Source organism: Carcharodon carcharias, chromosome 10 (assembly GCF_017639515.1).
Source record: "Carcharodon carcharias isolate sCarCar2 chromosome 10, sCarCar2.pri, whole genome shotgun sequence".
NCBI classification, from domain to species: domain Eukaryota; kingdom Metazoa; phylum Chordata; class Chondrichthyes; order Lamniformes; family Lamnidae; genus Carcharodon; species Carcharodon carcharias.
Genome location: NC_054476.1, coordinates 67,182,273 through 67,208,852, shown reverse-complemented (window position 1 = coordinate 67,208,852; position 26,580 = coordinate 67,182,273). Strand labels below are relative to the sequence as shown.

General features: G+C 43.2%; 1 protein-coding gene across 1 annotated transcript in view; it reads right to left on the bottom strand.

Moving 5' to 3' along the window:
- The window catches only part of LOC121282841 (von Willebrand factor C and EGF domain-containing protein-like), a 159,605-nt gene that overhangs the window by 63,397 nt on the left and 69,628 nt on the right, over positions 1-26,580 (bottom strand). Inside the window, exons 5-6 of the mRNA XM_041196654.1 lie at positions 20,246-20,365; positions 6,483-6,635 (exon numbers count right to left, since the gene is read on the bottom strand). Coding sequence (XP_041052588.1) covers positions 6,483-6,635; positions 20,246-20,365 — 273 coding nt within the window. The remainder of the gene's footprint in view (positions 1-6,482; positions 6,636-20,245; positions 20,366-26,580) is intronic.

Below are 26,580 nucleotides of genomic sequence, written 5' to 3'. Positions count from 1 at the left end.
TTGATGCTAATTCTTAAAAGTCATCTTCAAACATTCTTAAAAACAATACAGATTCCGCTGACATTTTGAAGAAATTACAAATGTTCCTTACTGTACTGCTTCTGGGTCAAAGATTGTCACAACAGCAAAACAATAATGACCAGATAATCTGCTTTACTTATGTTGGTTGAAAGAGAGAAATATAAGCTAAAAAAATATATAAAATCCTGAATAGTCTTGACAAGGTGAATGTGGAAAGGATGTCTCCTCTTGTGGGTGAGTCCAGAACTAGGGGGCACTATTTTAAAATTAGGGGTCGCTCTTTTAGGACAGAGATGAGGAGAATTTTTTTCTCTCAGAGGGTTGTATGACTTTGGAACTCTCTGCCTCAGAAGTTGGTGGAAGCAAGGTCACTGAATATTTTTATGGCAGAGGTAGATAGATCCTTGTTAGGCAAGGGAATCAAAGGTTATTGGGGTAGATGGGAATGTGGATCTTGAAACACAAACAGATCAGCCCTGATCTTATTGAATGGAGGAGCAGGCCTACTTTTGCTCCTATTTCATATGTTCATATGTTTGTAGAACAGAGGAAGGGGGGAATCATTGTGAAACATTCAAAATAAATCAATGGTTCTCGAAATTAAGTGATATTAATTGTTTATTTTTTATTTGTTCATGGAATGTTGGTATTATCAATAAGGCAAGCATTTACTGCCCCTCCATTCTTATGTTTGAGGTGGTGGTGTGAGCCAACTTCTTGAACCACTGGAGACTGTGTGGTTTAGCTGTACCCAGGGATTTTGCTCGTTAGAGTTTCAAGATTGTGAACTAGCAACAGTGAAGAAACAGCAATATTTTTCAAGTCAGGACAGTATGTCATTTGGAGAGGAATTTGGAGATGGTTGTGTTTCAAAGCACATTCTTCCCTTGTTCCTTTAGGTGGGAGTTTAGAAAGCGCTGTCAAAGAAGTTGTGATTAGTTGCTGTGGGTAGGACACACTACTACAGCTACATTGCACTGGTGAAGGCAGTGAATGTTTAAGGTGCTGGATGAGATCATGATCATGTAGACTGCATTATCCTGGTTGTGAGCATCTTGAGTGCTGTTGGAGCTGCATTCAACCAGGCAAGTGGAGAGTATTTCATCACACTCCTGACATGTGCTTTATAGATGATGGACAGGCTTTGGGGAGTCAGGAGGTGAGTTACTCACTGTGTGGAGTGGATCAAATTGGCTGGAAACTGGTATGAGGCTAAGGTGGACTCAGCACTTCTAGCTGAAGATGGTTGCAAATCATTCAGCCTTGTTTATGCACTGACTTGCTGGGCTCCACCATTGTTGAGGAGGGGAATGTACATGGAACCATATCCTCGTTGGTTATTTAATTTTCCATCATGATTAATAACCAAAGCTGACAGGACTTCAGAGCTTTGATCTGATCCGTTGGTTCCCTTAGCTCTGTCGATAGCATGTTGCTTTTGTTGATCAGCATGCATTAAGTCCTGGGTTGTTGCTTCAACAGATTGGTACCTCATTTTCGGGTACACCTTGTGCTCTTGCCCTACACTCCTCATTGAGCCAGGATTAGTCCACTGGCTTGATGGTAATGGGATATGAGGTTACAGATTATGGTGGAATACAATTCTGCTACAGCTGATGGCCCAGAGTGCCTCATAGAGCGCAGTTTTGAGCTGTTAGATCTGTCCTGAATTTATCTCATTTATCATTATGGTAGTGCCATGGAACATAATGGAGGGTGTCCTCTATGTGAAGATGAAACTTGTCCAAAGGACTGTGCAATTGTCAATCCTACCAATACTGTCATGTATAAATGCATCTGTGACAGGTAGATTGGTAATGGCGAGGGGGATAAGGTTTCTCCCTCATGTTAGTTTTTTCACCACCTGTCACAGGCCCAGTCTAGCAGCTATGTACTTTAGTGCTTGGCCGATGGTGCTACCTAGCCACCTTTGGTGATACATACTGAAGGAGTATATTCTGTGCCCTTGTAGCCCTCAGTGCTTCTTCCAAGTAGTGTTCAACATAGAACATGACTGGATCAGCAAGAGGTTTACTTCTTATGTTTTACCTGGTGCCAGAAGACTTCATAGGATCCAGAATCAATGCTGATCCCTCCTGACTGTATACCTCTGTGCCGCCACATCTGGTGAGTCTGTCTTGCCAGTGGACTGATGTGTATGATTCTGTGAGTATGACTATATCAGGCTGGTGATTTACTAGTCTGTGGGCCAGCTCTCTCAATTTTGGCAAAAATCCCAAGATCCTCAAATGTTGAAAAAGATTTTGCAGGGTTAACTGGACCTGAGTCCCTTTGTCTCTTCCGAATGCAATGCCTAGGTCGATGTTGGGTGGTCTGTTTTTATTTTTTGCTCATGTGATACAATCGTTGCTGGCAAGGTCAGCATTTGCTGCTCATACCTAATTGCCCTTGAGAAGGTGGTGGTGAGCCACCTTCTTGAGCCGCTGCAGTCCATATGGTGTAGGTGAACCCACAGTGCAGTTAGAGGAAGAGTTAGGATTTTGACCCAGCAACAGTGAAGGAACGGTGGCATATTTCCAAGTCAGGATGGTGTGTGGCTTGGAGGGGAGCTTGCAGGTGGTTGTGTCCCCATGTGTCTGTTGCCCTTGTCCTTCTAGGTGGTAGAGGTCGTGGATTTGGCTGTCGAAGGAGCCTTGGTTCCTGAGTTGCTGCAGTGCATCTTGCACATGGTACATACTGCTGCCACTGTGTGCCAGTGATGAAGGGAGTGAATGTTTAAAGGGTTAAATGGGTTTCAGCAGGCAGGCTGTTTTGTCCTGGATGGTGTCAAACTTCTTGAGTGTTTTTGGAGCTGCACTCATCCAGGCAAGTGGAGAGTATTCCATCACTTACCTTGTTCTTATTATACATTTTTGTAGCAGTTTGATAGAACTGAATAACTTGCTAACCCATTCCACATTGTAGTGGGTCTAGAGTCACATAAAATCGAGGCTAAGGAAGGGCTGCAGGGGTTGAATTTTTCAGTCACTGGGTGCGCGTGATTTGCAGGCCCCGGAGTAGCTGGGAAACAGAACCCTGACCACGATCAGGCCCTGACTGCAATTTCATGCTGACTGGCCAATTAATGGCCATCCAGTGTAAAACACGCGCTGAAAAGCTCAGTGCTGCCGGGGTGGGGGTGGGAAGAGGATAGGCGATGACATCACCACGGGTGTGGGGAGCGCTGCGAGAGAGCTCCCTGAATGTAGACAGCCTCAGGGAGCTGCAGACCTGCAAATAATGAAATAAAACACTAAAGAGGTGCAAAAAAAAGTCCATGCATCACAATCAAACATCTGAAAGCATACCTTGTAAAAAATATTTTTATTTTTATTTTATTGCCTAGCGGAAATCTCATCCTGCCCTTGGATGAGGTTTCATGGAAAAATGTAAAAGCCGCCTCGCTGATTTGCCCGTCCGCCAAGCCACAAGCAATTGTCTGCAACTGAGCCATTAATGGGCTTAATTGCCCACTTAATTGTCAGCGGGTGCGCTTCCAACTTTTGCGAATGCCCGCTGAGTGAAATAGTGCGAGTGCACGATGGTGTTGGGACGCTCACCCAACGTCATCGCACACGGTTTTATGCCCAATTGGGTCGGGCGTGTGCCTGCCCACAGGACGTAAAATTCTGTCCCTGACTTCCTTCTCTAAAGGATTTTCTGGAGCCAGTCGGGTTTTTATGGTAATCCCATAGCTTTATGCTTCATTATTGATGTTAGGTTTCTCTTTCAGATTTATTTAATTAACTGAATTCAAATTCACAAACTCTCATTAGTCCAGGCCTCTGGATTTCTAGTCCAGTAACATAACTGCTATACTGCTGCTAGCTCAGATAAGATACACAGGAGCAGTGTTAACTCCTATGTCAACAAAACAAAAAATCTTTCCTCCCCAGGTCTCAGCATGCATCGAACAGACATGTGCAAAACTCAGCAATCTTAACAAGGCCCCTGGGCCCACAAGTAAAGTACCTGAGGAAATGGGTAATAAAATTGGTCAGTCGTATTTTTCAGAAAAACGGAAATAGTGATTGGAGAAGGCAAATATAATAGCAGTTTATTGCTAAAAAACCCCCACAAAGATAGCCCTGGAAACCATTGGCTGGTGAGCCTCTTATCTGTAGTAGATGCACATTACAAATCATGCTAACAGAGGGACTAGTAAAGCACCTACAGTTGGGGTCTGCAGCCTGCGGCTCTGGAGTCACATACAATACTTCAACTTCTCATGTGCAGCTCCCAACCTTTTCCAGTTGAATCGCATTAACATGAAAAGATCTAAAACAAAACTAAGCCAAGAAAAGTTAGAGCCATGTTTTTCATATTGAGAGTAAAGGGCAAATCATTTTTCTACACTTTCTTCTAATTATTCATTTTTTTAAATAAAAACCATCATCGTGCTCTAAATAAACCTTTTTGAGTGGTTATAGCAACAGCATAGTTAGAAATAATGCCTTTGGTTTGAGGAACAGGTTTTATGGCTGCAACAATTATTGTTCCTCATACTGCTGAGATGCTAAATTATTCTGAATGTGCTTTAGAAGTTACCTTGTTATCACAAGAACCAATAGCTGGAAAAATTGTCTGAATTCTACAGTCCTTAAGTTAAAGTTTGTTTTAAAGATGACTTTACTGACAAAATTACAGTTTAAAAAAAGCCAAAAAAATCATGCTAACTCAGTTAGGTCTACTTTAATTGCGATTTGTGGTTTCTATTAACACATAAAATCAATAAGTGTATTTCATTTAATACTTATGCGAATTGTGCATTCCACAAGACAGTTTTTATTTTATGCAATTTTTTTTAAAGAGATTCTTCAGGTAAAAAAGGTTGCTGACCCCTGATCTAGAGAAATATAGACTAACAAGAGGGAGTTGGCATTGCTTTAAGTTAAGAGAGGTCTCACCAGAAAAACCTAGTGGCTGCTTCAAGGAGATAATGGACAATTTGGACAGAAGTTCAATAGACTGAGTTTTGGTATTTTAGCAAAACTAAGTGGGAGATTGATTAAACCTAGAAGGCACAGAAAGAGGAGGGGGGTGGTGAGGAGGAGGAATTCTGAAGTAAATCTGAAATTGGATCGGTCAGAAGAAGTGAAAGGCATTTGCTTCAGAAGTTGAATCCAAATGGAAGAAGGTGATCAGTTGGGTGCTTCTGGGTTCAGTGTGAGAACTGCTCCTGTTTACATTGGACATCCACAATTTGGAAGTGAGGACAGAAAACAAAGCATTCTATTGATGTTAACAAATGGCAAATAACAGGGAACAAGTGGACCAGATACAGGAGGAAAATAAAAGCAGAAAAAGCTGGAAATACTCAGTGGGTCTGGCAGCATCTACGGAAAAACAGGAGTCAGTTGACACTTCGGGACTTAAACCCTTCCTTGATCTGAAGAAGAATTTATTTAAGGCCTGAAATATTGTCTGACACCCATTTTTCCACCAAAGCGGCCTGTTCTGCTGAGTATTTCCAGCTTTTTTCACTCTTATTTTCAGATTTCCAACACATCCAGTTTTTCATTTTTTGCAAATGCCAGAAGAATTTGGTTTGACGAGATGATTGGGCCGATGTCATTTAATGAGGTCAGACACAAGGTTATGAGGCTGGGGAAGCAGAATAAACAGTTGAAACATAAAATGAACGGCAACAGACTACAGGACATGATATAGAAGAGGCATCTGGGATACTCATTAAAGGCACTGGCACAGTATGGAACATTAATTAAGAAAGCAAACAAGTTTTGGGGTCAAGGGAGAAGGACAGAACACAAATCACAAGGGGTAAAAGTGCGCTTGTATAATACCCAATGTGGCCAAGTACCACCCAGCTATATGGCAATGTCTTTGTCCCATGAAACATCAAATTGTGAATTTGGTCACTACTTTCTGCTTTGCACTACCTTAATTAAAGGCTTGGTCAAAGATAAAGAATTAATGGGAAGGGAGAGGTACCATGAAGTGTGCAAGCACCTGAGAAGATATATAGCATGGAGTATCTCATACTTTACTGACAGACAGCATCATCATTACAACATTCACCTGCCAGGTCACGAGTATTGAATCTTGGCTCCCATTAGCTACAGATCAACAAAAATGCTGTCTTAGTTGAATCAGTGAAGCACCTAGATATACTTGTGTGGATTTCAGCCCTCTCACGCAGAGGTCTGAATACACAGCCCTCACCACTCTGCTACCCAAAGCATCTGATGCAGCTGTTACAACTTCCATACCACAAGTTGTGTCTTTGGTTAGGTTATGAGAGGCTCCCCGAACCCCTCTGCCTCTCCAAGTTCTTCTTCTCCTTTAAGACCCATTTTTAAAAAACACCTCTTTGACTAAGCTTTTGGTAATCCTCTGAATCTCTCTTACTTGACTCAGCGTCCATCTTTTGATTACACCTCTGTGAAGCATTTCTAAAAGTGCTAAAGAAGTGTTATTATCATTAACAAGCAATTACTCACCAGTTAGGCCTAAATATTTTGAAGTAATGCAGGTGCGCCCATTGGCCAAGAGCTGGTATCCCTGATAACAGAGACATCTGTAGCTGCCAATGTTGTTCTTGCAGATCTGCTGACAAAGACTTAGCCCCCCATATCGGGAACATTCATCCACATCTAAAAGTAAACACAAGAAAGGAGAGAAGTTGCCTTCCAGTCAAGCATTTCTGGATTATGCAGCTCATGACCAGAACCAAACACCACAGACTCTGTGTATGATAAACAGTAGATATTGTTACTTTATTATTAATTGGAACAAGAAAATGCCATTGCCCTCCAAAAAGAAGTTGGCTAGTATAGTAAATGCATTTAAAATATATTTTTCTCCACTGCACCACAAAATCATAGGTTGCCCAAGCCTCGAGTTTCCACAAGGAGGACTTGTTTCCGGAAAGTGACATAGAAGGCAAAACATGGGGGTCTTAATCTTCCCAGCAGGAAAGTAGAGGGAAAAAGGTTAGAGGGCAAATCAAGCCACTGCCGCCCATGCTGATGCATCTCTGAGCGATGAGCACAACAGTGTCATTGCTAAAGACCCAGGGATGTTCCATTTTATTCTCTGGGGCAAAATATGATGCACAGATGGGAGAGGAAACATTTACACATTCTCCATTTCATTTTAGGGGTAAATCTAAAGGATAAATGTCCAATGTCACGAATGCATGATGCTGCCAACCTGCACAAAGGAAGGGTTAGCAGGCTACAACGACAATCATGAGATTGATCCAGCACTCGCCCATCTTGTTCTGTTCCCTAATACTGTAGTCTGATGTGAATTTGGGCACTGGTTGGATATCATTAAGGAGTAAATGACGTGGTCTCTCCAATGGCACAATGGGAAATGAACTACCCAATGTTGCACTGCACATGCTGTGATAAATTAACCAACTGAATTTATAAAGGTTCACATGACTGATTGCTATACTAGGTGTGTAAAGACAAATCATTTCAAAACACAATATATTCAGAGAATTGCGTGACATGTTGACATTGCATGCAATGTTTCTTTTCAGTACACAGGAACTCGAAGGTGGAAACATTGCTCATTGTGGAATGTTTAATTTGGCTATGAGTGAGTGTAAACTGGTGCTTGTCCTTGAAGGAATGCAGTCAGTGAGTAGTCCTTTGACTGGAGGTGAGGGGGATGTTTGGGGGAAGATGCAGATTTTATTCACCTGCCTAAGGTCTTAGTTATGTTATCCATTACAATCATGCTGCTTATACTGAACATTTTCTGTATATTTATGTGCTGAGGTACTGCATAATCATGGTCCTCCCTGCTACATTGACCTTATCACCTGCCAACAAGATGTAATCAATTAGAAATAATTGCACTGAAATGGTGACTCTTTATTAGATGGGTCTTTTGGGGTTCTCTAACAATATGGCAACATTGGCCATAGGATCACAGAAGGATAGTTTAGTATTTTGCTTCCAATTTTTAACAACTATGCATTGTTGTTTTGCTCTTAGGTTATTGCTTGCACAGATTTAAAGGGAATGACTGCAATTGTTTGTGTGATCAAGATATTAACGTTTGAACATTTGCAGCACTGATTGGCAATTTACTGTAGTTTTTTCACAGATGTGGACTTACTGTGAGGACAGAGTTGTGCTTTGGGAGAAGATTCCTGCAACTATCTCATTCAAAAGACACTTAAAACATTATATGCATTACAAATGAAACAGATTCCAATATATTTTACTTAATGTGAGAAAAATTGGTACGTACCTGTGTCACAGAAACTACATTTCAAAATTAAAATTATTTCATGCTTTAGGACATAGTTTACTTATTAGAAATTAATTAAAATGCATTTGGTTAAATTGCGACATCTGTTTTTTCATTGTAAAGGGTGCACTTGCAGTACAAATTTAACATTGCCTATTATTACTGTACTTTCCTTGGGGAGCCTTACTTGGCAGGAAAGCAAATCAGAAATTTGTACATGCACTGTGAATTCTTTTCTAAGCATTTAAATTCATTGTCCAAAAATTGTTTGCAAATTGCACCATAACCTCTGTTATGCTCCATTATCAACACACGCTGTCCAAAAGGATCATGAGGTTCGGAAATTACTTCTTTTCTATCTTTGCTAATGGTTCTTGTTATACATTGATTTTTTTCAGTGTGAAGTGAGATTCAAATGTTGGCGTTTCTAAGTGGAATTCATCAACGCTATACACTGCTTTGGTCTGTTTTCAGGTTGTGCTCTAATTCTTGATGCACGTAGTTTAGATTGGACCATTATATAATGATAAACATTGGAAGTGAAATCTTCAGATTTAGTTCAAGACATTGTGCATTGGGTTTTGGGTATGAGTTTTGGGCTTTGCACTTTGTAATAAAGAGAAATACATCATCCATTTAAAGCATAACCCAATGCATTGACAGAGGAAGGGTTAGTGTGCTGGTTGATGCCCCTTGTATAAAATGGATCTTAATCTACAATCTTAAGGGTATCTTGCATAGCAATCCAAACCCTACTTCCTTACAGGATCAAATTGTTTCCTGAATGCTAATTAACCTGAGCAGAATTTACTGGAACCTGCAAACATTTGACACCCATTGTTCACTAGACTTGGCCAATTAACTTACATGAATTTTTGCATGGCAAGTTGTGGTAAGTAGCAGATGCAAGTGGCACGGTACCTTCTATCAAGCACCTGGGACCTATGTGAGATGGCATACAACTGTGTTCCCCTCAACTAATCAGACGGAGGCATTGTTAACGAGCATCGATAGCTTCACTGTCATTCTGACAGATAATCCTGGTCCATTGACATTTGTACATACGAATCTGAAGATATAAGCCAGAATATTGCCATCGGCGTGTGGGGGTGGGCCCGACATGCCAGTGCGCAAAATGATGCGCGATAACGTCAGTCGTGCGTCCCGACGTCATTGCGCATCATTTAGATATTTTGTTATTTAATTATTTGCGTCATTTAGATATTCCGAACTGTCAGTGGCTTATTAAGGCCATTAAAAAACCAATTAAAGTTGCTAGCAATGCTGCCTGTCCAACCTTAAGGTTGGCGGGCAGGAGGAGAGTCCAAGCGGCCTTTGTGTTTTTCAGGAAACCTCATCCACCAGGTAGCACTGAACACTACTGGCAGCGCGTTACACGTACAATGGAGGTGCGCAGCCAATCCTGGATGGCGATCAGCTCCGCGCCTGCCCCGCCCGACATAGGTAAGATGCTGCCCATAAAAGTGGTTTAAATATCTTCGTGTTTCTTTTCAAAAAGCATGGTTAAAATTAAAAGTTGTTGTTCACTAAATTTGTTTTCTATGATTGATGCATTTTTCTATTACCATCTCATTTGCTCCTTGGGCTGGAATCCATAAATAAACCTTGAAATACATAGCGGCGTTGAAAGTTTAATTTCAGTTTTACAGTTGACTTTAAGTCGAAAGTTGTTGAATGCTTTATTATTGTACAATATATTTATTTTTACTAGGAGAGGGATTGGCGGGTGGGGTTGGCTGGTGTAGAAACCTTGCTGAAATATTCAGTAAGCTTTCTTTTATGTTGAGTGAGTGGTGGTGCATTTGGTATGTGTTGGATTTGTATCAGATGTTTTTTTTATACCAGGGTCGTAAAGTGTCTAACAAAAGCTTTAGCGCTTTTTCACATTTAATAAAGTGGTTTTTACTCTGTTCATTTTCCATTCCATTTATATTAATAATAGCTTCTGTTTGTGCACTGCTTCAAGAAGTGATGACATCACCTTCTTAAGGAATATCAATATTACTCCTTTAAAACTTTAACTCGTCTTGATTCCAGGTGGAAATCCACTAGAACTTCAGAATAATAGATGACATCGGGCTCACTTGATGGTGCGCAAAATATTGTCAGATGTCAATTTTAATTATCTTGACCGTAAACTATTAAATTATTTTTGTCCTCACTTGGACAGCACGAAATACATATGCACAACAATGAAACATATCACAATAAAATATTAACTGCAGCTGTTCAAGAAGACTGATAACCACCTTCTCAAAAGCAGGGGAAAAAACGCTGCTTTTGCCGGAGGTACCAATATCCCTACAATGAATTATAAAAAAACAGCAGCCATTTTGAAGTTTTTGAGCAGGATTTCCCCCGGGCTTCAGAAGCCTGCTGTCAAATTGGGGTCAGAGCCCCCACTATTTGGGAACAGTTACCCTGCTGTGATTGACCTCGCATTAGCCAATTAATGACCAGAGGGCGGGCTCGCCATCCAATTAAGGATGGCAGGCAGGATCTCAAGGCTGGAAGGCCAATAGGAGGCCCTCCAGTTCTGAAGAAGAAGCAGACCGCATTTTCAGATGTGAGGGAGAGGTTTTCTCAAGATGAAGGCCCATTCTCCAACATCAAAAAAAAAATGGCCTCTGCAGCCAGGCTACCATTGAGGAGAAGGGAGGTGGGGGGGCGGAGGGGGGGTGGTGGTGGGTTCACCTCAAACAATGATCTGTGGTTGTAGCTGAAACCAGGCAGGCAGTGAGGGCCTTCATACCTACCTAGAGCACTGGCAGGCGGTCTGCTACCGGGAGATTGCCACCAGGCAGCTGCACTGGTCTCCAACACCTCCAGGGACCTGAAGGCCACCTAGCTGGCCTCCAACAATAGGCCTCAATACGCCTTTAATGTGGTTCCCCACCCCCACTTCTCCCCCACCACCATCCCACTTCTGGGAAATGGCCGGGGGTGGGATTGGGCCAGGGAACTGGCAAGCCAGCTTGTGGCACAAATGTACACCCCCCCACCCACATTGGGGCCTAAAGATTCAGCCCTAGAAATAGACCCTGGACAGGCAACAACCTCGCAACATTAGTGGGGACAAGTGGCTGGCATTGTTATAATTTATTTTGGAGTACCAGAAAACATTTGAACAGCAATAAAATCAAATATAAAAGAATATAACGATCATTTGAAACTAGAAGAGCTGAGTGACATAGCTTTAAACAGCCAAGCAAGCAGTTAATAGATATTTTAATTAATTATTTTGTGCTTTTGAATTGGCAACAACAATGATAAAAGAGAAAAGAATTACATTTAGGGCAGGATCATGTGGGTAAAAAAAGATAATCAGATGTAAGGGCTGAGTTTTCACTCTGTGGGGGAATTTGTTGAATGTGGCCAGAGTTATGAAACCTTGGTTTCCAACATCACATGTTTGAAAACTTCACGCTGTGTGCCGACAATTTTCCAATGTGCATTGGCAGCGTACAAGGTTCCTCATTGCTGTCGCAAAATCGGAAATCCTCACTTTCTATAAAATGACTGTCTTTATTCAACTCAGCCAATATCTAAGTAATTTCTGGCAAATCCAGAAATTGAGTGGACTATTCTCATTATTTTACTTCAGTCTTCCAGATTACATAGAACGGAGAACAGGAACAGAGGCCATTCAGTCCAAGTAGTCAGTGTCATGTTTATTACCCGCTTGAGCATCAATTCTAATCCCATGTGCCTGCCATATCTCTTTACTATTCTTTTCTTTCTTATGTCCGTTTATGGCATTCCCCAGCTCATCTCGCCCACGAGGCCCACCCCGTTCCCTCGAGCCATTCTCAGTAACCTATTCAACTTCCTTTCTTGGCTCTCATTTCAATTGGCATTGTAAATGGTTTTCTTTCCTCAGCTAGTGTGACCCCCTCCCTTTCAAAACTATCATCCCCATCCTCAATAAACCCACCCTTGACCTCTTTATATTTTTAAACTACAATCCCATTTCCAGCCTCCCTCTCCAAAGTCCTTACAACATGTTGCTGCTTCCCAAACAGCAAGTCCTCAAAGAATTTGCAAATATTTATCAGATTTAGAAGCAAAGTATCCTTTAACTGCCTTCTGAAGAAAGGCAGAATCAAAGGTTGGGGAAGGGGGTAATAATTGGTCAGCAAGCCCAGCCCAATAATTTAAGCTCCAACTGAGAGGTCCAGGTTTGCAATGCAAGTGGAAGACCGCTCTGGGAATGCATTTATAAGTGATTTACAATGCAGTGCAGGAAATTACAATTAAGAATAAGCATGATTTCTAATATTATAAATGGCACATTTCCCTGTAGATACTGATTTTGATTCAAAATAATCCTCAAGCCAACCTTACCAATTTTTGAAGAGGTTGGACTGGTTCAGTTTCTCCCCTCTTTTACAATAAGCTGTTTGCTATCCTCCCATTTTTTGATTAACTGGGGGCCAATTCAGCAATCCTGTGACTGGGATTAGTTTCTCCCTACATACTGCTTTTGTACTGAATGTTCCCTGTTTACTGTCAGTGCCCTGGATTCTCCCTATTTCCTGCCAGTGCTTCGGATTCTCCATGTTTGCATCGTTAATGAATTTCAGATCACTGGCAGTAACTGAGAATCACCCGATGATGTCTGAAAGTCACAGTATCAATTCACATTTTCTGGAGTCAGATGTATCTCAGTGTCAAGATCAAGATCCACAAATGCCAGCACTGCAGCCCAAGGCGGTCATTTACATTTGCCGATAGTAACAATGGGTGGAATTTTCCATTCCGGAGACTAAATGTGGTGGCGGCAGGTTTCGCGGTACGTTTCCCATTGGGCTGCGGTATGGGAAATTGCACTCAATTTCATGCTTGGAAGCTCATTAACTATGCGTTGGTGAGTAGCTCTGCAAATCACATAGCAGGCTGAGCACTGATGTGTCCGCTCCCCATTGTCGGCTAATGGAGTCAAAAGGTCCAGACGCCATTTTTAAATGCCACTTGAACACACACATTACTGTCAGCAATCCAGCTGCTTGTCAGGAATCTTCTTGTTATGGCTCCACTGAAGAAGAAAGCTGCTCCCAGCTTCAGCAAAGACTCCCTCAAGGCCCTCATCCATGGAATCCATCAACACCGGGATGTCCTCAACCCAAGGGATGGCTCCAGGAGGCCCACTAACCTCGCTTCCCCGGCCTGGGAGGCAGTTGCAAGGGGAGGTCAGCTCTTCAGGCACCTGCCCAAGGAACGCCATCCAGCGCAGGAAAGGTATGAATGATCTCATCTGCTCTGCCAGGGTAAGTCAGCCTTCAGCTCATTCCAATCTCACACTTTCATAGTGACATCATGCACTCAAAGGGTAACAACGCTCAGGGATCTCACACAATATTAGCCGGAGACATAAGCACTGATTGTCTCATGGACACTTTAACATCACCAGCACTACATCCATCATGCTCCATCCTCAGCCCTTACTGGGGACGGCTCAGCACACACAGCAGGCATGCATGCTTCCCACCCTCTCCTCCATCCCTTCTCATCACATTCCATTCCAGCTATCTTCCTGCAGGCCAAGCTTGTCCACAACTGGAGGGTGATATCCCAGACAGGAGGAGGGACGGCAGACGTCCTGGAGCTGTCCCACTTAGATAAGGATGCTGCCGAGTTGGCAGGTGAAGACAAAGATCGCTCCTGTGGGGAAGGCGAGATTGGCCTCTCCCAGCAAGCCAGTATGGATGATCTCTCCATGAGTTAATCACAACCTGATAATCACAGTGAGGGACAGGCAATGTTGTATTCTGCCTGCTTATGACCTAAATCTATCTTCTCTTTCCTACAGGCACCAGCAGGCCCAGACAGACCACCAGAGCTACCATCAGCCCCAGCCTGCAGGCCACTTCAGAGGAGGATACTGAGGATGCATCAGAGGAAGAACCATCACAGGGTTCACCCGCACCCTCCACCAGTGCAGAGACCCCCACCCCATTGGGTCAGGGATCTAGACTAGGCTCGGGGTCACTTTCTGGGGAACACCTCACTGACACGTCTCCACAGCAGTCGGAAGCCATCACAACCCAGGTCTCTGGTACTCGGAGAACTGCTGGAGATCAGGCATCCACTGAGCTTGAGTCAGATGATGAGCCTCTGGAAATGGCCGTCTCACACATGCTGGAGACGCAATGACAGGTGGCAGAAAATCAGATAGAGTTGCAAGAGGCAGTCAACAGACTTGAGTGAAGGATGGAGCAGTCCGTCTGCTTTCTGTCTTATCTCATGGCTCCAACATGTGAATGCCTCGAGGTCTCCATGGGAAGGGTGCCAACCACCTTAGAGACCTTGGTCCAGCAGATCCTGATGGGTTTGCATTCAGACCTTCACTCCATTGTTATAGGCATTGGTGGGATCCATCAGCAGCTAGGTGAGAGTGTGTTGAGGCACCTGGACTGCCCTCCACATGCTCCTTCTCCTCAAGAATTCAGGCAGGGAACCTTGGGCACCCACAGGGAGGAGAACCAGCAGCTGGAGACCCAGGGCCATCCACTCAGGTGACTCCGAGATTTTTCAGCTGATCCCACTCCCCACTACCTGTGACCCCATCACCTCCAGCTGTATAGGCCGAGGAGGGTACACCTGCCCCACAGCAAGACACCCAAAGCAGGCTGGGGCCCTCCAGGTCTTAGCCCTCAAGAGGGTGCCCACCAAAGTCATCAAAGACTGCCTCCACCCCTGCTGCTGATGTTGGGGATACACCAAGAAGTAGCGGTAGTGTTAGAAAAATAAAGAAACTTTGATATCACTTCTGGGTCACGAGTGTTCAAACACTATATATATCATGCACCTTTGTAAATCATTTTCTGTTCATGAAAATGGTGTCATCATTTGAAAGTATTGTGCATATGCATCTATGTGCCCTCTTATTGCGAGGATGACCTAAGCTCCCCCTCAGTGATCACCTTCCTTTGTCAGCCTCTCGTTTATGTGATGTGTAGCTAAGTCATGATAATGTTATGTCAGGGAGATGTGTCAAACTCTTTACTGAAAGTGTTTGCTGAATGCGTTAGTAACTTCTACTCCTTACAAGGCAACATGGAGTTAGGAGTGTTCACTAGCTTTGGAGGGGTAGCTGGAATTGTTTTTCTAAATGAGACAGGTCTCTTCATTGGTAGTGCCAAAGCACAAGACCTGTAGCCAAGATGGTCTCTCCAACCATGTGTACATCTCAGTGTCCGCTAAAAGTTTCTCATTAAAGTGGTGACGACTGCATCAAGTCCTTTAGTGCAGTGTTTGTGCTATTGCGCTGACTTTCACTTTCCAGAGCGCACAGATACAGGGTTTACCACTGACCTTTCTGAAGATTAGGTGCATCACAAGGGTTGAAGGTGCAAGTTTGAATGTTGAACTTGCTCTCGATGTTACTGGTTGTAAATCCTTTCAGTGCACTGGCATGGCAGAAGGGATGTGGCCGTGTCCTGTTGCTGCACCTTACTCCTCCTGGAATCTTGTGGCTATCAGTGTGGCACTGACTGTCTTCTTCCATGGCATCCTCACATGAAAGCTGGCCCTCATCTCCATCTTCAGGGTCCTGCCCTTCCTGCTCTTCATCGTCTGAGGAACTCTCAGCCTCCTCCATGTCTCCCTCTGGCAAGGGATCCCCCTTTGAAGGGCCAGGTTGTAAAGGGTGGAGCAGACCATGAATATGCTGGACACCCTCTGTGGCGAATAGGATGACACGCAGGTGTCATGATCCATTGTTTGAGTAGTTACCCCTTATCCCCAAGCAGCCAGCCGTGTAACTGCTGAGGCCCTTCAAATATGTGAGGCACCTGGATGTATGAGTCATGAGAACTCCCAGGGTACCTGGCACAAACACGCATGATGTGCTTCTTATGATCATACACCTGTTGAACGTTCAAGGAGCGGAACTCTTTCCTATCAATGAACATCAGGGGCTGCTGCCATGGAGCTCTCAAAGTCACATGTGTGCAATCAATTGTACCATGTACTCTAGGGAAGCCAGAAATAGCAGCAAACCCCAGAAACCTAGCAGTCTGGATGGCTTCATCGAGTGTAAACTTGACAGAATGATGAGCCTTACTCTAGAGGGCACCTGTCACCTCCTTGATACCTTTATGTATTGAGGACTTGAGAGATGCCCCATAGGTCTCCTGTGGATCCCTAGAAAGATCTGCAGGCAAAACTTTTGCGTGCAGAAGTGACCTTCAGGGCCGCTGGCAGGGGATGTCCTCCCAGCCTATGAGACATTATATCCTCTGGCAAAATGTGGCAGATATGATCCACCACAACTTTGGACAAGTGCAGACATGTGCGACATTGTCTTTCACTCATCTCCAGATAGGAAAGTCTTTTTCGGTAGACCCTTGGCCATGCGAGTTGCCTCTGTGAGATGGGTCTAACCTCCTCATCCTCTGGGTCTTGCTGGGGCTCCCCTGAAGCACGGGGCCTCAGGCCAGGCCTCTTCTCAAACCTGCGCCTCCTCTAGGTGACGCTGGGCCCTTCTCCTCAATCAGATCACTGTCACCAGGAAGGCAACATTGAGCACAGGCTCCATTATTTAATGCTCCTTCTCCTTGTGGACTAATAGATGTAACAGATTAATGAATGCTGGGCAAATGTAGTAGCCCTCCCACTCACAAACAGAAAGCCAATTTCATGCCCTAGAGCTGCGTCTGCGCTATCAACTTTTCACTGATACAGCCTTGTAGCTGAGGCACAAACTCGCAGACCTAGATGACCAAGACCCATTTACAGGCTGCAGATGCCTCCCCTGACCGTGATCATCCATCTGCAGCTCAGTACCGAGCCAAACAACCCCATCACCACTGACAGTAAGGCAATGAACAACCCTGCACACCAAGCTGTGCCTTATCCCAATTGAGCAAACAGGCCTTGCCCGTCCCTGGAGCAGGATTACTATGAGCATGCCATGCACAGGGTAGCATGGCCAGCAAAGTGTCAGGACTGCCTTTAATCTCTCACCCTGACTGTGAGGTCCACAAAGCCCCAGGACTGCCTTTAATCTCTCACCCCAGACCAGGGACCGAGACTGTCTTTCAATGGGTTCTCCCGTTCCTTCAAGACTGATCACAACACAGCCTGCCTTCTCCAGCCCCTAGCCCCATGAGTCTCTGTGCAACCCACCCCTCATGTGCAAGCCTTTTCCCTCCCCCCCTCCAAAGACTCTGTGCAACCCATCCCTCTTGTGGCACACTAGCACAACTCTCAAATTTAAAAGTGCTCAAGGGACAAGGCTTGCTTTATGTGTAAGGGAAGAGGCACACCAGGACCTTTCGATGAAGGTGCATGCAATGCATTTAGTATAAATCTTCAGTGAAACTCAATACCAAACACTAACTCTAGCCAAAATGATGTCCTCTAGACTCCCTGGGCAGAGTTAAAGTCCAGCACCACAGCAACATTAAAATACCTGCTCTACACATGAAACTTGAAACCTTTTTACAATGTGATGCAATATGTTTCCACGCATCTTTACATCACATCTCTTTTCTCAGGGTCACTCAATGTGCAGTTCACAACTGAGGATAAAAACTAAAATCAAGGTTGAGAAGCTGGATGCTGCAAAATGCTTGGAGTTTTGGACAAAGTCATTAAGTGTTTTTCCAGGTAATTCTGTTTTTGTTTTTGTTTTGGATTTCCAGCATCCGCAGTTTTTTTGTTTTTATCATTAAGTCTCGTGTTCATTTCACTACTGTTCTTCACAACATCCGAGAATGGTACAGCTTTCTTCACTTTGAAGGCAAAGTAAATTCTATATCTTCTCCTTCCTGTATGTTACAAAGGGAGTTTTGCGTTCCGTAACTAGTGTGTCTGAGCTCCCACTGATATTGTATTTTATGCTTGAGATGCCGTCTGACATCAGAAACTCTGTAAATTTACTGCCATGTGACATTATAAGACTAAATTGCATTGCCCAAGGGATCCTGCTGGTCATTTGCCTGGAAATTAGATTAAGCTGCATCTTCCTACAGGTGTGGAGCCAGCACCCCTGGGTTCAATATGGCAGGCATTATGCAGACTCGTTAGGTCATGGCAAATTGGCATTAATATAGGACCTATAGTTTTACAAGAGGTTTTCATAAATCCTACGATTACTTCACCTCTTAAGTAATCTCTCCAATGAGCAAAGGGGCTGACAACCATTCCTACTGCTCTTCCAGTTGACAGTGAAAGTCACCACTGCCCTCGAGTGTTTCTGTAAAATACTCCTTCCAAACATCCACAGGAAACATTTCAGTTCAACTTTTGTGTTGTTCACTGTTCCATTTAGCTGAGCGAAGTTTCATTATAGGCTCAGCTATATACACTTAAGCACGACACTAACAACAGTTAAGGCAGCTATTGTTTTATCCTGATGAAAGTAAACACCCCACCCACACAAGGCCATCTGTCACTTGTTTCTATGTTGTGCTTTCACAGATCGCTGACCCTTGTTCTGCTATTAACACATTCTCCACTACCAGCTCCTTCCTTAGCCCCTACCACTACTAATAACACTCCCTTTGTCTTGTGTCCATGACATCTTTGTCAATCTCTCCTTAGTCCAACCTATCCTTGACCTTCTCTTGCTTTACCTGCTCCACCCCCTCTTAAACACTATAAAACCCATCACATTCCTACTTCTCTTTAGCTCTGAAGAAGAGTCATACAGACTTGGAACGTTAGCTCTGTTTCTCTCTCCATGGATGCTGCCAGACCGGCTGAGTTTCAGCAGCATTTTCTGTTTTTATGTCATTCTATCCCCTTTGCTTTCTCCCTCAAGCTACAAGCTGATCAGGTACACGCTACAAGGCACAGCTTATTGTTTGCACATATGTGGCCATTTGCAGAGCTACACACAAAACTGTGACATGACTGTAAAGAAAATTAAATTATTCCATTAAACGCAAATATTCTGTGACTGCTGCCACAAACATATACTTCCTAGAGAGCACACACGATGTATTTGGAGAGTGCATCTGGGCTGCAATTTTGGGAGCCATAGAACCGCTGCTGCCGACATTACAAAAACCCTGAAGCCATACAAATGGTGCAGGTAGTGCAGCACTCCATATTGGACAGGATGTTGTGCATGCAATGGTAGCGTGAGGAGAGATCTGATGGTGACCATCAATCAGGCAGTCTGTCTGATTTAACTCAACTCTTTCAAACTTGGTCTCTGCATGTCCACCGAACATCCGCACTAATCACTCACTCCTGAATATGCACTCACCTGCACAAGGAACATCCAGCTTTCCTTATTTAAAGGGACAGGTATCCAACTTGCAGGTGAAGTCCTTTTGACTACTTCTGCTGTTGTAATATTGATGGAAGAACTGAGATTGTTTTTCAAGGTTATGCTTGCATTCAGGGAAGGCAGAGGATTTTGTCATTTATGGTCTACAAGAGATTTTGATGGCTGTTGCTGTAGTGCCTATGGGCAACATGACCAACAAATGGAGCAAAGACTGCAGAGAGGGGAAGGTCTTCGTGGAAGGGTCTCTAAAGAAGATCCTACCAACTGCAGGTTTACTGAGATTGCTTCTCATACATCCACATGAGCCAGCAGCAATGCCTGAGGAGTCTAAGGTTCAATAAGAAAGATGTCACAGAACTATGCCACCTCCTTCAACATGACCTGGAGCCTCAGACCAGGTCTAGCACCACACTGCCAGTGGCCTTAAAGGTCATAGTGGTACTACATCTCCATGCAACTGGGCTTCTAAGGCAGAAATAGGCAAAGTATCCAGCATCTCCCAGCGAGCCATCTACTGATGCCTCCAGGACGTGGCAGAGGCCCGATATGCCCAGACAGGTGAGTACATAATTTTCTCTCTAAGTAGGGACGCCAACTCATCATACACCAGGGACTGAACCTTTGATATTCCCAGCTCTGATAATCACTGGATCATCATCAGATCTATCATGCCCTTGAAGCCTGGGCTCATGTTGATTATGCCCAACATTGATCAGTGTCTATCAGTCTTACCAAAGCAGGTCTTCCCATCCTTCCCCAGAGAGTAACCACCATAGCAGCTGCAAACAGGCATCCCTCCAATCAGAGCGCAGCTTTGGTCACATTGCATGTTCAGGCATGAGGGTGGGTTTCCTGCAAAACAACAGACATCTTTACAGCTGAGTGTCACAGTGTCTGAAAGTACTCAGCAATAAGCGTTCATGAAATGGGCAAATGGCAGAGAAGAGGTGGTTGGTGGGTGGTTTGTACTCAAAAACAAATGATGGAAGTGAGGATCAAGCAATGAAAGAGAGAATCAGTAAGAGCATGAAGTGAAGCCACCCTAGGCCCCTCTCTCATGCTTTCTATTAGGCCCATCTATCCTCTGTGCCAGGAGTAAAGCACTGAATAGAGAAATCCAAGAAGAGAAAAGTTATTAAATACCATTTAGAGTCTCACACACAACAAACCCATCTCAGCTTAAAGACTGACAATTCTGTGCAAGAAAACTGTTCAGAATGGCAAATCAGTAAACTCAGTAAAATAAGTAAAGTTCAACTTTCATGACTGACTGAGGGAAGGCCACAGCCATTAACACCCAAATGTTTTCCTTTGCTGCAAGGTCATGTAAAAACCTGAGCAACAATGTTCACTTGTCAGCCGCTACTGTGGTACTAGAGGAAGTACTGAGTAGGGTGTCCAATGGATTGATGTTGGGACCACTGCTTAGTCCAATTTATATCAACAACTTGGATTTGAAACATCATTTCAGAGGTTCAGGTGGAGACAGATCAGGACTTACCACAAATTAGGGGGGATGATTTTGAATATCCCCAGGCCGAGTATGCCAGTGGGAAGGTGGCACAGCTGGGCACTTCTGAAAATGGCTGCGAACCCTGCTGCAGTATCCAAGATCTGCATATTCACCTATGGTAGATGAATGGCCACCTCTGTTTGGATAGCTGCAGCTAAGTATACGCTTCCCACTGATCAGACTCTTTTTGATGAAGGAACGGTCACAACTTTTCACTGCTAATGGCCGCACTCTAACAGCTTTCAAGATGCCTTCCATGTTTTTGGCCAATAAAATCCTTACCCTTTAAGTAATGATTTTTTTGCTTTTTTTACTTTGAGTCAAATAACACGTGAGCGCAAATATGCTTTTGTGAAATGTGACAGAGGAAGTAAATATGACCAATAAAAGAAATGCATGCTATACACAAGCAAGTCTAAAGTTAGTGGCAAACAAAACCTAGTGTATATCCAACCTCTGACAACTTCCGTTGATGGCCCCAGAGAACGTTCTGGAGTTAGTGGCAAATGGTCTTACTTTGAACCCCAATGGCAACCATCCATGCGATCCATTGGGGACCATAATCTGCACCACTGTGTCTGGTTTGGAAGAAGGTATAAGGCCCCCACCCTCCAGAAAGGTAGGAGTACTGTCCTTTGTTGGGACGTTAAACAGAGGGCACGACTGCTCTCTCAGGTGTAAGTAAACAGATCCCCTTGGCAGTATTCCAAAGAAGAGCAGGGGAGTTATCTCTGGTGTCCTGTATCATAATGTTCTGCATCCAATCTCTATCTCTATCCATTTAAATAGTATTCTTCCTGCAAAAGTAGACAAGTTCACATTTTCCCTCATTATAATCATCTCCCAAACTTTTGCCCCCTCACCTGACCTGTCTAATTCCCTCTGTACACTCTATGTCCTCTTGACAACCTACTTTCCTATCTATGTATCATCAGCAAATTTAGCTGCCATATATTCGGTCCCTTCAACAAAGTCATTGACATAGATTGTAAATAGTTTAGGCATCAGCACTGATCCCTATGACACTCCACTAGTAACAGCTGGCCAACTGCTTTCTCTTAACTAACCAATCCTCTATCCATACTAAAATATTATCCCTACACCATGAGCTCTTGCTTTGTGTGATAACCTTTAATGTGGTAATTATTGAATCATTTTTGTAAATCCACATCTACAGGTTCCCCTTTATCTACCTTGCTTGTTACTTCCTCAAATAAATTAGTCTAACATGATTTCCTTTCACAAAACCATGATGACTCTGCACAATTATATTGTGATTTTGTAAATATCCTGCTTTTACCTCTTTGGGATTCTAGCATTTCCCCATGACAGGCATTAAGCTAACTGGCCTATAGTTTTCTGTTTTCTGTCTCCCTTCTTTCATGAACAGGAGTGTTACAATAACAATTTTCCAAACTGTTGGGACCTTTCCAGAATTTAGGAAATATTGGAATATCACAAACAATGCATCTACTAGTTCTGCAGCTACTTCTTTTAAGACTCTTGGATGAAAGCTATTAGATCCAGGGGACTTGTCAACCTTTAGCTCTAATAGCTTTCCCAGTACCCTTTCCCTAGCAAATTGTGATTGTTGTAAGTTCCTCCCTCTCTTTTGCATCTTGATTTACAAGAATTTTTGGGATATTTATTGTGTCTTCTACAGTGAAGATGGACACAAAATACGTGTTCAAAGTCTCTACCATTTCCTTGTTTTCCATTAGTAATTCCCCAGTCTCACCCTCTAAGGAACCAATGCTCATTTTAGTTACTCTTTTCCTTTTCAAATACTAAAATATTAAAACCTCTTACTGCCTATTTTTATATTTCTAGCTAGTTTTCTTTCATAATCTAATTTTTCTCTCATTTTTTGGTCATTCTTTACTAGTTTCTAAAATCTGTCTACTCTTCTGACAAACTGTTAATCTTCGCAGTATTGTATGCTTTGTCCTTCAACTTGATACTATCCTTAACATTTTTGGTTAGCCACGGATAATGCATCCTTCTCATAGTTCTTTCTGAATGGAATATATCTTTGACAGACATTTAAGGAGATATTTCATAAATCTCAGCATTGTTTCCCTACTGTCCTAGCTTTCAACCTATTTTTCCAGTTCTCTATAGCCAACTCTGTCCTTATGCCCTTGTAATTGTATTTATTTAAGTTTAAAACACCAGACTTAGACTCACATTTCTCACCCTCAAACTAAATGTGAAATTCTATCATGTTATGATCATTTTCCCTGGGGGCTCCTTTATTATGAGCTTTTTAATTAATCATGAATCATTGTACATTATCAGGTCTAGAATAGCCTGCTCCTTGTTAGCGCAAGTACCCTAACCTAAGAAACTGTCCCGAATACACTCTGAGCCCATTTTCCAGGCTACCTTCACTAATCTGATTTGTCCAGTTTATAGGAAGATTAAAATTCACTAATAATTATTGCAAACCCCATTATTTCTTTCTGTATGTTTCATCTTGCAATGTAGCTACAAGTCCCACAAATGATTTCTTATCTCTACCCAAATTGGTTCGACATTTTGATCTTCTGAACTAAAGTCATCTCTCATTACTGTACTAACGACATCCTTAATTAACAGATCTACCCCACCGTCATTTCCTAGATTCCCATCCTTCTGAAATGTCTAATTATATGGTCATTAACACACTGTTGTTCACGGGAGCTTGCTGAATGTAAATTGGCTGCCACAATTCCTATATTACAACAGTGGTCACACTTCAAAAGTATTTCATTGGCTGTAAAGTACTTTGGGACATACTGTAGTCAGGAAACTTGTAATATAATTGCAAGTCTTTCTTTTCTTTCAGCTGGCCACTTAAAAAATAATAAACATTTGTTGGCTTCAAACTTTCATAGGTCCGAGCCATATTCCATCGCTAAATTTGAGCCTTTGTTGATTTGGGACACTTTCACCAGGTGCAGTGAATCTGTGATTCACCGGTCATCTAAGAAGCCGCAGTTGTGGGAACCCCTGCTAGTGGTACTGCCCACCTAAGAACTATCCCCTTCTGTGTAAATGGTCTTGTTTGGGATAGGTGTTTTACTCTCAAAGAGCCAATCAGGAACGGCATCATAAAGTCAATCACAAGGGCATATCCAGCAGACTTAGAGGTCCTCCTGGCACAATCCTGCTCGAGACATTTAATAGGTCTTATTGTACTTTTGTAGTGTAATCACTGTTGTAGTAAATGCGACAAATAATTTGCACATTGCAAAGGTCCCACAAACACCACGTAACAATGTCCAAATAATGACCTCCTCTCAATGAAGGCAAACATAGACAACAAAATTCATCATTGCCTCCAATATGCCGGCCCAACCTTTGGCCAAATGAGGAAAAGAGTATTTGAGGACCAGGATCTCAAACCCAACACTAAGGTCATGGTTTACTGGGCAGCAGTAAACCTATGTGCTTCAGAGACTTGGATAACCTACAGAAGGCACCTCAAAGCATTGGATAAGTACCACCAGTGGTGCCTTTGCAAGTTCATCCAAATCTGGGGGAAGAACTGAACAGAGAAAGAAAAACTGTGCAAGTATTTTTTTAAATAACCCACTCTGCTCCTGGCCTCATTACAGTCTTGGTTCAAACATGGACAAAAGAACTGAATTCCCGAGGTGAGGTGAGAGTGACTGCCTGTGAAATCAAGGCAGCATTTGACTGAGTGTGGCATCAAGGAACCCCAGCAAAACTGGAGTCCATGGGAATCAGGGGGAAAACTCTTCACTGGTTGGAGTCATACCTAGCACAAAGGAAGATGCTTGTGGTTGTTTGAGGTCAATAATCTCAGTCCCAGAACATCACTTCAGGAATTCCTCAGGGTAGTGTCCATGTCCTAACCATTCTCCAGCTGCTTTATCAATAATCTTCCCTCCATCATAAGGTCAGAAGTGATGATGTTCACTGATGATTGATCAATGTTCAGCAACATTCACAGCTCCTTAAATACTGAAGCAGTCTGTGCCCATGTGCAGCAAGATCTGGACAACATTCAGGCTTCAGCTTGTAAGTGGCAAGTAACAAGTAGCAAGTAATTCATACCACACAAGTGCCAGGCAAAGACCATCTCCAACAATCTACCCAGCTTCCCTTGACATCCAATGGCATTACCATTGCTGAATCCCCCCACTATCAACATCCTGGGGGTTACCATTGACCAGAAACTGAACTGGACTAGCCATATAAATACTGTGGCTACAAAAGCTGGTCAGATGCTGAGAATTCTCCGGTGAGTGACTCACCTCCTGACTTCCCGAAGCCTGTCCACCATCTACAAGGCACAAGTCAGGATTGTGATGGGATACTCTCCACTTGCCTGGATGAGTGCAGCTCCAATAATGCTCAAGGAGTTTGGCACAATCCAGGGCTAAGCAGCCTGTTTGACTGACATCCCATCCACCATCTTAAACATTCACTCCCTCCACCACTGACGCACAGTAGCAGCAGTCTGTTTTATCTACAAAATGCACTGCAGCAGCTCACCAGGGCCCCTTCAACAGCACTTTCCAAATCCATGACCTCTACCAACATGAAGGACAAGTGCAGCAGATGCATGGGAACACCACCACCTTCAAGTTCCCCTCCACACCACACGCCATCCTGAATTGGAATTATATCACTGTTGCCTTACTATTGCTGGGTCAAAATTTTGGAATTCCCTTCCTAACAGCACTGTAACTCTTTTGAGTCTAACAGCACTGTAGGTGTACCTACACCAGATAGACTGCAGCAATTCAAAAAAGCAGCTCACCACTACCTTCTCAAGGGCAATTAAGGATGAACAACAAATGCTGGCCTAGCCAGTGACAATCACACCCAATTAGAGAGTTAACAATAAACTATTTCTCACTTAACCTGAAGATTAGAAACTGGCTGCAAACAATCAATATGTGGGTTTTGGTACAGGGCACAAAGGTCAGACAGGTGTCAGTGAGGACATTGAGAACTGAAAGTGGTCAGGGTTAAGCTTCAGTGCTGTGGGAATTGCACACCAGGACTGAAAATGGGCTCATCCAAGAACAAATCCTATGTTTTTCACCTTGTAGAGCAGCTTTCCATTCCAGTTTCTCTACTCGAGAGTACTTTAATTTTAAATAGCAATTAATTTCAAACTGTCAGTCTTCTGCCTATTTTAAACTTGGCCAAAACTGAAAGTAGTTCCCAGCTGCTTACTCTAACAACCACTCAACCCAACAGCATGTGCTCTGCTTATTAATTCAAAATCTACTTTTAAATAGGTCCAGTGACCTGAACATTTGTCTGATGTGTGATCAACTGCCACAGTAACCAGCTGGAAAATTCTTTTAATGTCAGACAGACTGAGAGTCAGAAATTTGGCACTTTAAAACACATTGCTGACTCTTTCCCACAAACGTCAGAAATTTTTACCTGTTGTCATTACAAACACCCTGAGATTTTGGACAATTACTGCAGCCCCAAATTGCTTGTCTCATTTATAACCTATTTCTGTCAACAGTAACACAACACTGTGGTGAAAATCAGTAAAAAATTCTCTCTCCCTCTTCACCACTTT